The sequence below is a fragment of the Eurytemora carolleeae genome, unplaced genomic scaffold, assembly GCF_000591075.1.
Source record: "Eurytemora carolleeae unplaced genomic scaffold, Eaff_2.0 scaffold360, whole genome shotgun sequence".
NCBI classification, from domain to species: domain Eukaryota; kingdom Metazoa; phylum Arthropoda; class Copepoda; order Calanoida; family Temoridae; genus Eurytemora; species Eurytemora carolleeae.
In genome coordinates this window covers 1-16,032 of record NW_019396302.1, presented here as the reverse complement: position 1 = coordinate 16,032, position 16,032 = coordinate 1, and the positions used below count along the sequence as shown (strand labels likewise).

General features: G+C 33.9%; 2 protein-coding genes across 2 annotated transcripts; both read left to right on the top strand.

The window, feature by feature from the left end:
* Positions 1 to 1,917: 1,917 nt before the first annotated feature.
* LOC111700511 (uncharacterized) lies at positions 1,918 to 7,550 on the top strand. Its single transcript, XM_023471441.1, has 9 exons — positions 1,918 to 2,016; positions 3,705 to 3,778; positions 4,052 to 4,164; positions 4,695 to 4,756; positions 4,907 to 5,014; positions 5,428 to 5,513; positions 5,578 to 5,660; positions 6,023 to 6,290; positions 7,365 to 7,550. The coding sequence occupies exons 1-8, from the start codon at positions 1,919 to 1,921 to the stop codon at positions 6,125 to 6,127; spliced, it is 729 nt and encodes a 242-aa protein (XP_023327209.1). The 5' UTR covers position 1,918; the 3' UTR covers positions 6,128 to 6,290; positions 7,365 to 7,550.
* A 165-nt stretch (positions 7,551 to 7,715) lies between these two features.
* On the top strand, positions 7,716 to 15,303 carry LOC111700510 (uncharacterized). Its single transcript, XM_023471440.1, has 5 exons — positions 7,716 to 8,520; positions 8,786 to 9,708; positions 10,759 to 10,968; positions 12,231 to 12,359; positions 14,773 to 15,303. The coding sequence occupies exons 1-5, from the start codon at positions 8,197 to 8,199 to the stop codon at positions 14,810 to 14,812; spliced, it is 1,626 nt and encodes a 541-aa protein (XP_023327208.1). The 5' UTR covers positions 7,716 to 8,196; the 3' UTR covers positions 14,813 to 15,303.
* Positions 15,304 to 16,032: the final 729 nt, after the last annotated feature.

The following is a 16,032-nucleotide window of genomic DNA, read 5'->3' as shown; positions in this document are numbered from 1 at the left end:
TGAATCTCTTCTGCCTCCAAAATGGATAACTTTCACAAATAAAAATTTATACCAAAGAATTCGCGTGAACATGGTCTTTAATCTTTCCATTTCAACCCATACAAAATAATCATTGATTTCTGATTTATTTACAAATAAGGTAGATTTGTTGTACCCACTAAGAGATCACTACTGCCTGCCGCATGCTTAAAATTATAGAAAAAATAATGTTCAATTTATATTATTTAAATCATTTGCTACAATTAATTGGTCACAACCCTATGAATTCAAACAGTATTTAATCATATAAAAATTTTAAGTCATATCTCTAACCCAAATCCAGCTGGAATATTGCAAAAAATTGTTTACATCGAGTTTGAGAATGTTTTGCGGCATTTTCCGCGAAAGAAAGGGCTCTTGATACAGACGCTTTTTTGTAGAACATCGTTTAAATGGAGTATTTTCATTTTTACACAAATCTAAAATTTAACTGGCCAAATTTTATATTTCATCTATGCCCTAACGTCGCCATATTTTTAAAAATGTATTTATTTTCAAGGATAGGACACTTAAAAAAAATAATATTGAAAGGACGAGGATTTCTAGGTGGTTTGGACGAGAAAATGAGGAGAATGTGGTTCGGACTAAATATTGATGTGGTTGGCCTTCCTCCCCTTGCCTCCTTATTAACAAAGGCCATATTATGGTAAGCACTGAGCAGTATCTAATTGAGGTAAAGCCTCAGTTAAAACATATCTAGCGCCAGAGAATAAATAGAATTAATAAAAACACATAAATAGTCAAAAAAAATTTAAGATTAGCTTTGTATTGGACAGTTTCAAAATAAACATTGCCGGCCAGCGTAGGTATTTACTAAATGCATATCATGAGAAGCATGAAATTGCTTAACGGGAATGAAGACGGTAATTTGTAATGCTACTATAGTATATGAATAAAAATCAATAAAGCAATGCACTGAGTTTCTCAAATATTCAACGAGTCGGTTTTTCTTACAATATATTTATATACAAAAGATACAAACTCTAAATCGAACGATACCAATACAAACTAAATATTATGAATCTAATCAGTTCTATAAAACAGGAGACATTTTACATTTTCATCTTCATCGTCTCACTTATACAAATTAAATATTGTTAATCAAATCATTTTCATCTAGTAGGGGAATTCTTCAAGGGAACCTTAATTCAAGGGAGCTGAATCACAACTGTCTGTCCCCCTTCGATTTCGCTCCATCCTAGGATCGCATTTAACCCTAGCTACCACGGGGTTGTTCCGCCCCCTCCCCAACGCTTGGGTCTTCAAGATAACGGAAAATTCGGCGTCGCTTGGGTTATTTATAGAATCCAAATGCAAACTCAAATAAATCCGTTAGGATTCAAAATAGGATTCTAAAGTCCAACCGTAGGGTTAAAGATGGGGGGGGGGGGAAAGGGGGCATGATTCCCCTTGGTAGCTATGATCTCAGCGATCCAAAACATCCTTGAATTGCTGATCGTAAAAGATCAACAAAACTCGCCCACTGTTACACTACGTTTTCCTCCATTTCAAGAGTAGCAACTCCGATTCTAAATCATAATTTAATATCCTTTAAATATTCACGGGGGGGGGGACTGGTAGTTAACTACCCGGCCAAATATCCAGCATGTGTGTACAATCAAGACGATTTACTGATAAAGGATGTACGGAACAGACATCAAATATGCAGTACGCTTCCGCAGTAAAAAAGTGAAGTACATGGATTGTACAGTTAGTAAAGGATCAGCACTCTAAATACTACAACCTTGTGGTTAAACCTTAATCTGAGAAATATATATATAAAGATATCCTCGTGATTTTATGTTCAAACGTGTTGAATTCTGACAATATGTCTTTTACAGAGAAACCAAAACTGAAAATAATCAATGTTTTAGATAAAATGTCGACTGAAAGCATGACGAGTCAAGCAAGGTCTAGAGTCTGGGAATATTGTGATTCATCATCAATCCACGGTCTTAGTTATCTTACACCAAAGAGGTTCGATTTCCCTTTAATAGATATACCATAGTAGATATAAACTATACAAGTTGATAAGAGCAAACTTTGAAAGCTGGACTAGACTCGCCAAAACTTTTAAGATTAGTTGGATATATTTTAGTAACTAGTTGATTCACAGAACATCATTCTAGTATCAAAGGTTTTGTTATTTAAATTAGGCTGAAAGGGAGTGTTCGCGAAAAATAAAAGGGCGTATAGGCTTAATGCGACAAAAAAGCGCTTTTGATCGCTACTAATCTTACTTCTATCTGTTGCGTCTATAAGGAGAAAATTGTTAAAAACGATTAATACGGAAGAACGCAGTGTCCATACAAATTCATGAAAGATGCAACATACGACTTAGACCGTTAAAAAATCTATTTAATTTCAAACAAATCATTCAGATATTACAACCTACAGTCATCGATTATCTTTCGCCACATTTGTATATAATTTGTTTATATTTTTCATAATATGTTTTGATTTTATTTTTTGAAATAATATTTAGCTTACAACTTGTTTTCGAACATTCCTGGAAAATATTAAAATGTCGTCTTTATTACCAAATATCTTCGAAACAGGAATAAATGTTTTTATAAGTAACTCTCAGATCATAACAATTAAAACATATTATGAAAAATAAACTATATACAAATGTGGCGAAAGATAATCGATGACTATAGGTTGTAATATCTAAATGATTTGTTTGAAATTAAATAGATTTTTTTACGTTCTATGTCGTACTCGTATGTTGCATCTCTCTGAATTTGTATGGACACTACGTTCTTCGGTATTAGCCGTTTTTAACAATTTTCTCCTTATAGACGCAACAGATAGAAGTAAGATTAGTAGCGATCAAAAGCGCTTTTTTATCGCATTAAGCCTGTACCCCCTTTCATTTTTCGTGAAAACTCCCTTTAAGTATAGATTATGAAGTATACTGTCTCTAGCTTAGTATGATTTCAGAAGTATACTGACTTCCTAAATATGTTTATGATTCGGTATAATGACTCCCTTGATATGTTTCTAGAAGCTTACTGACTCCCTTGGTATGTTTCTAAAAGTGTACTGACTCCCTTGGTATGTTAAAAGAGGTGTACTGACTCCCTTGGTATGTTAAAAGAAGTGTATGACTCCCTTGGTATGTTTCTAAAAGTGTACTGACTCCCTTGGTATGTTAAAAGAGGTATACTGACTCCCTTGGTATGTTAAAAGAAGTGTACTGACTCCCTTGGTATGTTAAAAGAAGTGTACTGACTCCCTTGGTATGTTAAAAGAAGTGTACTGACATCCTTGGTATGATTTTAGAGATGTACTGACTCCCTTGGTATATTTCTAGAAGTTTACTGACTCTCTTGGTATGTTAAAAGAGGTGTACTGTCTCCCTTGGTATGTTTCTAGAAGTGTACTGACATCCTTGGTATGATTTTAGAGAATTAAGTGTACTGACTCCCTTGGTATGTTTCTAGAAGTGTACTGACATCCTTGGTATGATTTTAGAGAATTAAGTGTACTGACTCCCTTGGTATGTTTTTAAAAGTGTACTGACTTGCTTAGTTTTTTTAGAAGTGCACTGACTCATTTAGTTTGTTTTTAGAAGTATACTGATTTACATAGTTTGCTTTAGAAGTGCACTGACTCATTTAGTTTGTTATTAGAAGTATACTGATTTACATAGTTTGCTTTAGAAGTGCATTGACTCGCTCAGTTTGGTTCATCCTAATTCTTCTTGGATTTGGAGCTGCTTATTACATTCTAAGTGGTATGAATTAAATGTTTACAACATATTTAGAATTTATATGATCATCTCCGATTTAACAAAAGTATTGATTACTAGCTGAAGTGCCCGGCGTTGCCCGTGGAATCTTAAAAACACTTTAAAAAGTTTAAAATTTTGAAGAAAAAAATAATATTTCTTTTGCTCAATTTGGTCCAACCGTTTGGCCAGCTATAGCTAACATATAAATATATAAACAAATATACCAATATATATATGAGCGAACAGTTTTATTATATAGATAAGATAATTTTTCAGTATTTGCCAAAGAATGGTATGGGGACCCTATAGTTATAGAGAGTAATACATTGCTAACCGATGATGTTCCTCTTCCTGCTGTGATTCTGTGCCCTCCAAATACTAATACAAAGGTCAAATCTTCATACTTTTCAAAATTAGACATTTCGCCATTTGAACAACAATAGCTTTTCAATCCCAACATCTTTTCCATCTGGTGGGGTAAATCATTGACATTTACACCATTCAGGTTTATAATAGCACTGGTGTAAAACATTAAGCTTAATAATTATGAAGTGCTAAAAAATAGATTTTGTAACTAAGTTCCCTTCAATTATTATTGGAATGTCTTTAATTTGAAGGCTGTAAAATAAAGTTACAAATTCCAAAATTGTGTTCCATGTGATTTCGGAATTCCGCAGTAGAATTCTTGGGACAGAGTATTTAGGAGATTGAATCAGTTTAACAAAAAAATAATGACTTTTTATAAAATAATAATTTGCATGCCAAAAGTACAGTTTATTGTAAGATGGAAGATAATCCAATATGATATTGGAAATTCTATAGATTGCCACATGCTTGATTTATTGATTGATTTATTCTAATTAATTGATTTATTGATTGATTCATTCTGATTAATTGATTTATTGATTGATTTGTACAGTTTGATGCAGCTCTTGAATATGTAGAGTTTACCTCGGATGAATGGTCTAAAGAGAAAGCCAGGGACTAGATTTTATAGCGAGACATAGTTGAACCGTATAGATATGGTTAAACCACTTTTCTTCAGATTAAACCTGCGCCCAACAAGACGAATGGTTCAACTTTGTCTAAGCGGTTCAAATACCAATTACTATTTATTAAATCTGGTGGCAGGATAGAGAACCAAATAGTGACTGATATGTTTACAACTGCAACCCAGTTTGCAGACACTATAACAGACAAAATGAAATTAACAGCAGACATTCTTCAAAAAGTTTACAGGTTGGAAATAAATTTGTTTTAGCTTGAAAGTCTAAGCCTACTGTGTAAGAAGAACCGGCCTCTAACATTTTGTTCTATATACAAAATTCACCGAAAGCATTCCGGCATGACGACCATTTTGAACGACATTACAAATAAAATGTTAGGAATGTCACAAACTCAAATTTTCTAATCCTTATATCTTAGCAACTTGATGGTGCAAACCTTTGATATTTCAAACTTAGATTATTTGATCTACCAGAATTCATAGTTTGAAATATCTAAGGTCTATGGCATTGGGTTGCAAGGATATAGGAATTAGAAAATTTGAGTTTGTGGCAAAGACTCAAATCCTTTGTAAAATATCCATTATATATTCTGTTTTTAAATTCTAAATATATTTAAGTTTAGGTGTTAAATTCACATTGTTTTAGAAATGAGTTCCAGTTGCCACTGCCAAATATCAATATGTTTCCTACATCTCGGTTTGAGCCGAACAAGTTCTACCTCAGAAATGAAGGTCAGCATAAGATCTTATTTTATAAGACAAACTTATTGTTAAATGTCTAAATGGTAATATCTAGGAATCTTGATGTATTCTAACGACAACGCACTTTCCCAACTAACCTGCTGGTATCGACCTGGCACCAAATGGGTCTTTAGTAGGGTTTGTTTATTCAGTAATAATACTTCATCATTCTTTTCAAATCAGAATTTTTGTTTTAGAAATTTACAATGCTTTTGTTTGCTGATAATTCGTATAGTTTGTAATTCTCGGATCAGAGATAGTAAGGGTAAAACTTTTGTGTCTTAAATCATGTGAATGTGAGATGAAATTTTCTGTTGATGAAACCACACAGGATACCTTGACAGTAAAGGTCAACTTATGAAGTTAAATCTCAATTTAAGAGATTATCCCTGAATATTGAGCCCATTTACTGGTCAAATAAGGGTTAACACAAACAAAAGTTGTACCCCTGGCTTTTATTTAAAAAGTTCAAACTCAAACATAATCTAATTCTATCTTAGGATTCCACTCAGTACACAGGAGTACAAGATACTGGTTCAGATTTTTCTGGGATATCTGCTCGATACTTTTTATCCAACTCATCATTCAAGGATCTTATTTTATAATCTATCAAAAAATCTGTTTTTATATAATGAAGTTTAATGTTATTTAAAAACCTGTATTTAGACATATCCTTTTACTTCAACCTTGACTCTGAATGGATCAGTTGGGCTTTGGGAAGATGCACTTGTAACTTCTAACTCTGGTTTAAACTGTGAACCAGAAAAGGTAATCAGGGGCGTAAATAAGGGTTCTGTAGGGGGGATAAATTTTTTTAATGTGGCGCGTTTCTTTTTTAACCCCCCCTATGAAAATATCATGATGTGTATCAAATTATTGGTTTTAGTTGGGTTTGATTTGCATTTTTCACTCATTTCTGGCATTTACAAACTCCATCAAATAAAGGCCTCATTTACCTTGTTTTATACCCGTCATTATAGTCATTCGTTTTACATTAACTACAAAGATCTGTAAAAAAACTGAATTAAGTTACGTAAAAAATAGTTTTACTCTAAGAGGAAAAACATGTAACTTTTTAAAATCTTTAGAAAAGCTACTCTGCTAAACTTTGAAAAATTATTGTATTTGTTTATATTCTAATTTTAATTTCTCAAATTTTCTTGTCGTCAATGTACTAGGTATATATGTTAATTTCACTAAATTAAAAGGGAAATATCTTACTTTTTAAAATTTAATTCTTAATAATCTTGATATTTTAACATTTTATTCCGGAAGAGCTATATACTTAATTTGACATATAGTGCAAGTACGCTAATGCATTGAAAAAACTCGATTTTTGGGTAAAATTTATCTATGTTACTTTTTTATGTTGATTGAGTAAGATTATCTGCGCGAAGCGCCAACATTTTTTTTACATTTTCCTTTTAATGGTAATAATGGACATAGAAAATGGAGATCAAGTTACTAAACCGGGATGTTTGTGTCCCAAAGATCCTAGGGGGGTATTTACCCCTAAGATTCTAAGGGGAGGGTAATTACCCCAAGGATTCTAGGGGGGGTAAGTACCCCCAATAACCCCCCTTATTTACGCCACTGCAGGTAATGAAACTTATTGCATTTGATCTGCACAAATTTAAAATTTCTGCAACTTTTTGCAACCTGACATAAAAAAACTTGGAAGCTTCAAATTATGAGTTCTTTTGGATCAAGTAGTTTCAGTTCTCAAACCATTATGTTGAAAAGATATATGAATTAAAAATTTTAGCTTGAGTTACGTAGTTTGTAACTCTAGATAAATTGAGAATTTTATTTATATTAAACTAATTAAACAATCCCTGACAGGGCACCAACTCTACCCTTGTTCTTCACTGGATCACGAAGCCTGCCTTAACCTCCCCGATCCCTGAAACATGTGAATCCACAGATAATCCAGTTTTCTGTTTAATTCACAACATACTAGAGGGCTGTCAACCGGATATATCCAGTTGTGTGACGAGGCTTACAGAGTTTTGGAAAGAAAAATTTCTTAACCAGGAACCAGATTTAATTAATAGGATAAGTAGTTGAACTACGTAGACTAAATTAAACCACTTCTCTTCAACTTGATCTAACGTACAGCAAAAGAGAACTGGTTGATCACGCATTGTGCATGGATTAAATCTGCCTTGCTATTCATTAAATCTGGTCCCAGATGAAATATATGGAAATAGATGAGGATAACTTACCCCGATACTTGAACTTAAACATTTCCTACAATGAGACCAAGATAAGGTTTTCTTCAGATTCTATTCTGAAAACCAACTCATCTCAATCTTCTTTACTAGAAGCCTGGAAATTAAGGATAGTTTTTTTACATTTTAACATCTACAAAGAATGTTATCAACATTGATAAGCTCCAAATTTACCACTACAGGATATCCAAGAGGAATTGATTTAATCTGTAGGTTAATGCACAAGATAATTTTAAAATGATTAATCCTGGAATTCACAACAAAAAATGTTGACCTCAGAAGAGTTGTTTGAATGTGTGATTATTGTTTTGTATTAGTTATTAATAAGTTGAGTTAAAATACCACATTTAAAAAAAACATTTTTTTGATTTTACAGCAAGATTTTCTTGAAAATTTGAAACATACTATCAACGATAATCAGCCTGATATGGAACTGGAAGCCTATGATATATGAAGTTCAAATTATGCAAGGACTGCTTCGAGCTCTGACAGTCAATACTATGAAGGAGTTTGCTCTTATGCTAACCTATTTGAAGGAACGAGGAACACCCAGAGGAATATTGTACTCAAAAATAGAAAGATATGGTCAAGTCGAGAGAGTTTCTTTAAAGGAACATATTCTGAAAAAAACTAAGATAATTGCCTCAACCCTGCTGAACTCTATTTTGCCCCAGTATGAGAATGTGAGCCTGCCTGATTTAGTAGATATGTTGACTATTCAAACCAACACGTCACTTATGTTTCTAGAAAATGGAGAAAATATTTTGGTATTAACATTCTTTTTGTAACTAAAAATATCAGAACCTAAAAAAGGAATTGAGTCATTGTCACAGACTTAAATTTTCTAATCCTTTTATCTTTGCAACTTGATGTTGTAGACCTTTGATATTTCAAACTATCATTTCTGTCAGATTAAATAATAATAATGAATAAGTTTGAAAAATCATAGGTTTATACTTGTAAACTGCAAAGATATAGGAATTAGAAAATTTAATATTATGAAAAAAACTCAATTCCATTGTTTTTTTTCAGGAAAAAAGTAAGCTTATAGATTGGGGAAAACTGCAAACTGAACTGTTCGGAAGTCTGATCTCTAAATCTGTCCATCCTCCACATTTTACTAAAAACAAGCTGGGACAGTTTGCTGAAATCAATCCTGCCTTTATTCCCATCTGTATATCTGGCTTTGAATCTGTTGGTTTGAAGCACAAAGGGTTTAAGCACAAATTGTGCGAAGATTTTGACCCATTTGTGTTTAATGGTAAGCAGTGCTACAGGTTGGATACAAGTAAGGAAAAGTTTAAGTCTAGCTATCTAACCCTGCTGGTGGATTCAAGGACATTCGATCTCACAACATACAGTACAAAGATCAAACCAGAGTATTTTAGAGGTAACGTTGCATATTTACATCCTGACTTATCCTTTGGAAGAATATACCTGGATACTACTGAAAGTCTGGAAATTGATGAAGGTTTAACCTTGTTTGAGAACCTGCAAGATGGATCTGAGAGACCATTTTCAACACTGTATCTCAAGGTCAAAAGACCCATTAGATACACATACACTGAGAACTTTGAAAGTCTGTCAAGTAAACAAAGAAACTGTCTTCTACAAACTGAGGCAAAGAGGAACTACAGAAGAAAGTCTTGTATTTACGACTACATACTAACTGCTAAGGAACTCCAATGCAACTGTTCTAGGTGGTTCAGAGCGGATAAAAACACCAGAGCTTGTTCTGTAAAGGATCTCCCTTGCTTGGGAGACATGCCGGATTCATTTTTAGACCTTGTACAGCAGGAGATAGATCTTTATTCTCAGGCATTGGTTTCCTGCCAGGAGTCGTGTGAAAAGTTTTACGTAACTATTGAGAATGATCAGCAACATCCAGATAAATTTCCATTCACAAAACAGGAACTTTTTGATATTGCACGGGATTATACAGAATTCAAACTAAGGTGAAGTTTATTGTTTTAAATTTTGTCAATTTTGTACTGTAGACTTACTTTCCAGTGACCCTTTATTCAAATGATGTTTGGTATTTTACCAAAGGTCTTTTTCCAAGCGGCAATTTCCCAAGTGGCAACTTCCCCATGAAGGAAAAGCGGAAACTTCTCAAATGTACATTTTCCCAATTTCCTTGAATAATTTACTATATTTTCTTTAAAACAAGTAATTGCCACAGCGCTCGGCCCCCTTGCCCATCCTGGCCTCAGTGCTCGGCCCCCTAAACTGTCCTAGCCGCAGCACTCGGCCCCCTAGCCCATTCTAGCCGCAGCGCTCGGTCCCCTATTGTAGCCTGTGGCGCCTAAGACCTAACCTTAAACATTGTACTATATTTTCTTTAATTCAAGTAAATTCGGCCCCCTTGCCCATCCTAGCCTCAGAAAGCTTACCCTAACCGTAAATAATAATAAGGATCGTTCAATACATTTTCACCCTTTGAAGAATGGGTGTAGGCCGCCAACATGTTCTTTTGCCTTAACTAACTTGGAGAAACAGAATGATTTTTTTAAGTTGTCTATTTTCTAAAAAAAATAGAGAAATTTATTTTAAAATGTTATACGTAAATCTTCATTTAATACTTCCTTTATGGGGAAAATGCCATTTATCCTTCATGGGGAAGTTGCCACTTGGGAAATTGTCAGTTGGGAAGTTGCCGCTTGTGAAATTGCGCATTTGGGAAGTTTCCACTTGGGAAATTGCCCTTGGTAAAATGCCTTTTGGAAAGTACCTAACATCATTTAAATAGTATTGTGCCCTTTTTACAACGGTATCCTTAAAACCTTTGTCTGATCAAGATAAAATGACATTTTGATGTATTTACCTTTGAAAATTGGTTGATTTCAACTGTTTTTTCCCAATAAACTAGAGAAACAATAAAAGAAACTAGAAAAACGATATTATCCATTACTGATTAAATAAATGCACAAAGGATATCATTGTGGATCAGACAGCTTCTATATAAATTGATGGTCACTTAAGATTACAACAATGGTCTATTTAAGATATAAAACGAATGAGATGGCTGCTCGAAGTTTCTACAACATCACCCTTGATAACCGAGCAGACTATGATTCCACAACAGGACTACTTGAGAAATTAAACAGGACGTCCTCGCCTAGATGGAATGAAAAGACAAGTCTTAGTGTGATTGCTATCTTCTATGACAAGGAAGATACTGCTAAACTATTTGAAGTGAAGAGAATGAACACAAGGTAATAGTTGTGACCCAATATAATTTTGATTACAATGTTATGAGGGTTGTGAAAGGATGGTGGTGTGCCAACTCCCCATATGGTTAATCATTGAGCCACGGACAAGCCAAAAATACAATTTGCAAGATTTTTAAAATTTACCAAGTTATAGCGCCCAGACCACTAGTACTTGACACATTGTTTGACCCCCTAACTATAGCGCCTGGGGTGCTTCAGAAGACATAATAAGCCTAATCAACATTAGTCAAATATAGAGTCTTCAGGGTTTTTCAACTTAATCTAAAAAAATAAGTATACGGTGATAATCTATGATGGTACAGAAACAGATTCACGTTGAGTTAAAAATATTTCATGCAGGACCTACAAAGAAAATCAAGTTTTTCAAATCTCTCCTGAATCCATTTTGTACTTTTGAGCATTTTTCTCGACACACAACACAATTTAACAAATAAAGGTTTTAAACTGTTAATAATCTCAATATATGATTTATTTTATGATATTATAATACCAAAATAACAGTGTTATAAATAGTTATTAAACTTCCATAATCCAAATTACAGGACAGAAACTGATAAATTTACATTTTTAATTGAGTAAGATACAAAGACCCATAAAGTGAAATTCCGTGTGTTTTGTTTATTTCTGCATGGTGCCTTCTTATTGAAGCTTATGAAAACTTTATAACTAAATGTTATACTAGGCTTTTATGGTGCTTTGAGCCCATCGTCTATTTCAACTTTTAATGGTGGCTTTATCTGTGAGCATCTTCTCTTTGTACAGTATAAAAAAAAAAGTTTGCGGTTTTTATAATATGTTTTTGCGCATTTTCAAAATTTAAAAAAAAAATAAAAATCTTTTAAGCAAACATTTTTGAAATATTCATCCTTCACAAAACTTCCCTGGGGTCACGTGAGGTCCCACAAAAAATGTGGGCCCTATCGGTTCAGCCGTTTTGACGATTATTGGATACAAACAGACAGACAGACAAGCAAAGTATATAGATAGATGTAAAAGGTAGTGTTCAGAAATATCAAACAGAGGATAATGGATGAACCATAATTAAATTATGAAACGGTTAACAAACTATTTCTTCTATTGCATATTGAGAAACAGGTTTCGCAATGCATTTTGGGGTGTGTGGGCCTGGAAGCTAGGTTTATTCCAAATACTCATTACAAAACTACGGGGATAAATGAAATTTCTATTCATGATTTGATTATAGGTATCAGCCTCCTTTCTTTTTGTGAATACTTACTTTACAGGTTTACAGTAGTTGATCTGCTTTCAACTGTTGGAGGCACAATGGGGCTGTTCACAGGGTTCTCTATACTCTCAGGAGCAGAGATTTTATACTGGATATTCGGGACTATAGCCTCCCTGCTATGCTATAGGTATACTATACTGGATATTCGGGAATATATCCTCCCTGCTCTGTTACAGGTATACTACACTGGATATTAGGGAATATATCCTCCCTGCTCTGCTACAAGTATACTATACTGGATATTCGGTACTATAGCCTCCCTGCTCTGTTACAGGTATACAATACTGGATATTCGGGAATATATCCTCCCTGCTCTGGTATAGGTATCCTATACTGGATATTCGTGACTATAGGCTCCCTGCTGTGCTATAGGTATACTATACTGGATATTCGGGAATATATCCTCCCTGCTCTGGTATAGGTATCCTATACTGGATATTAGGGAATATATCCTCCCTGCTCTGTTACAGTTTTACTATACATACTGGATATTCGTGACTTTAGCCTCCCTGCTGTGCTATAGGTATACTATACTGGATATTAGGGAATATATCCTCCCTGCTCTGGTGTAGGTATCTGGTATACTACTGGGTATTAGGGAATATATCCTCCCTGCTCTGGTATAGGTATACTATACTGGATATTAGGGAATATATCCTCCCTGCTCTGGTATAGGTATACTATACTGGATATTAGGCAATATATCCTCCCTGCTCTGTTACAGGTATCTGGTATACTATACTGGATATTAGGGAATATATCCTCCCTGCTCTGTTACAGGTATACTATACTGGATATTAGGGAATATATCCTCCCTGCTCTGTTACAGGTATCTGGTGTACTATACTGGATATTAGGGAATATATCCTTCCTGCTCTGTTACAGGTATACTATACTGGATATTAGGGAATATATCCTCCCTGCTCTGTTACTAGGGCTGGGCGCGTTAACGGTGGAACGATCGTTCTTTCCCGAGAACGAACGGAACAATCAAGAACGATCCCATCGTTCCGAAAAAAAACGAACGCTTAGAACGCGTTCTTAAAAATATTGGAACGATTAGTAAAAGAACGGAACGGGAATTGCTTGAAAAGAACGGTTAAAATCGTTAACGCGTTCTTATTATCAAGAACTTGTTCTAAGTTGGAACGCATTTTAAATCAGGAATGTGTTCTAAATCATCTAGAAATAGTTAAAGATTTTTTATTTAATCACCCGGCCTGGATATTCGTGACTATAGCCTCCCTGCTCTGTTACAGGTATACTATACTGCATATTAGAGAACATTTCCTCCCTGCTCTGTTACGGGTATACTATACTGGATATTAGGGAATATATTCTCCCTGCTATGCTATATGTATACTATACTGGATATTAGGGAATATAGTCTTCCTGCTCTGTTACAGGTATACTATACTGGATATTAGGGAATATAGCCTCCCTGCTCTGTTACAGGTATCATATACTGGATATTAGGGAATATATCATCCCTGCTCTGCTACAGGTATCCTTTACTGGATATTAGGGAATATATCCTCCCTGCTCTGCTACAGGTATCCTATACTGGATATTAGGGAATATCCTCCCTGCTCTGCTACAGGTATCCTATACTGGATATTAGGGAATATAGCCTCCCTGCTCTGTTACAGGTATACTATACTGGATATTAGGGAATATATCCTCCTGCTCTGGTATAGGTATACTATACTGGATATTAGGAAATATATCCTCCCTGCTCTGTTACAGGTATCTGGTATACTATACTGGATATTAGGGAATATATCCTCCCTGCTCTGCTACAGGTATCCTATACTGGATATTAAGGAATATAGCCTCCCTGCTCTGTTACAGGTATCTGGTATACTATACTGGATATTAGGGAACATATCCTCCCTGCTCTGTTACAGGTATCTGGTATCCTATACTGGATATTAGGGAATATATCCTCCCTGCTCTGTTACAGTTTTACTATACATACTGGATATTCGTGACTATAGCCTTCCTGCTGTACTATAGGTATACTATACTGGATATTAGGGAATACATCCTCCCTGCTGTGCTATAGGTATACTATACTGGATATTCGGGACTATATCCTCCCTGCTCTGGTAGATAGATATATATTTATCATTAAAGTACATAATTTTACATAGATGTATTCTTTAAACTAACACTTTAATGACGGGATTTGCCAAGCCAACATTGGCCGTCTTTAATGGCAAACCCGGAGGTACAAGAAATAAAATAAACACTCGGGAAAATTTGGAAAAATGAAAATGGAAATTAAATAAATAACAATTTGATTAAATTTTGAAATTTTTCTAATATTAAAATCAAGCTTGATAAACTTTGTGAACTTTGAAAGTATAAAAATGAAATCACTTTTAAAATGTTAAATTCAAAAACACTTTTGAAAGCTTCTTCAGCTTTTTGAAAGGTTAGTATTAATTAAAATGTCGGTAAAAAAACCTATACAACTAAGATAAAATAAATGTGGAGGCATGTTCTTATCATACATTAAAATTAAATACCATTTTCAGGGTGTGCTCTATACAGAGACAGAAGAAGAGAAATAAATGAATAAAACTTGATTGAGCTGAAATATTATAATCAGATTTAATCATTTTTTTTTCTCAGAATCATTAGCAAGTATAAATTATTGACGTAAAGAAGGCTGACAAAAATATTAATGTAAAAATGGCTGAAATAAATATAACTATAAAGGAGGCTGACAATAAATGTAAAGAAGGCTGACATAAATATTAATGTAAAAATGGCTGAAATAAATATAACTATAAAGGAGGCTGACAATAAATGTAAAGAAGATTGAAATAAATATAAATATAAATATAAATGTAAAGAGGGCTGACAATCAATATAAATGTAAAGAAGGCTGACAATCAATATAAATATAATGAAGGCTGACAAAAAATATATAAATTTAAATATAAAGATGGCTGACAATAAATATAAATGTAAAGGAGGCTGACAATCAATATAAATATAAAGAAAACTGACAATCAATATAAGTATAAAGAAAACTGATAATAGATGTAAAAATAAAGAAAACTGCTGACAGATGTAAATGTAAAGAAAATTGATAATAAATGTAAATGAAAAGAAACCCTCAATAAATATCTCATGTTTTAACGCATTAAATTTGAAAAAAACAGATCTGGGGAATTTTTATTATAAAATGAAATTGGCAACGTAATTTTCCCATTATCAATGTTGAAAATGTTGAGCTTTTATCCTTCCAAACTAGAGTATATCAAAGTATTGAAATCCTAAACTAGAGTATATCAAAGTATTGAAATCCTAAACTAGAGTATATCAAAGTATTGAAATCCTAAACTAGAGTATATCAAAGTATTAAAATCCTGAACTAGAGTATATCAAAGTATTAACATCCTAAACAATTTCAAATGGAAAGTAATTTTGGATTCGTACTTGCCACTGTATAAAATACAGCAATGCTGTAAAACTTAATCACTGTGCCAGAGTGCAGAAAATGTCTGAAAAATGAAAAATGCTTTCTCCCCCACTCCCCTACTTTATCTAGAGATGGGGGCGTCAGCCTTTTTTTCCCTTTCGTTAGTTCATCGTTCGTTAACAACCCATTTCGTGCGTTTTTTCAATCGCTCAGAAAAAATTATTTAATTTGTTCTTGGAATTAACGTTCATTTTCCAATTATTTGGTTCGTTTTTCATTGCACAATCATTTAACAAAGTCCTTACCCGGGTAGAATCTTAGAGTCTGAAACCTAGTCTTAGACGCCGGGCCGACCTCCTCAGACCCT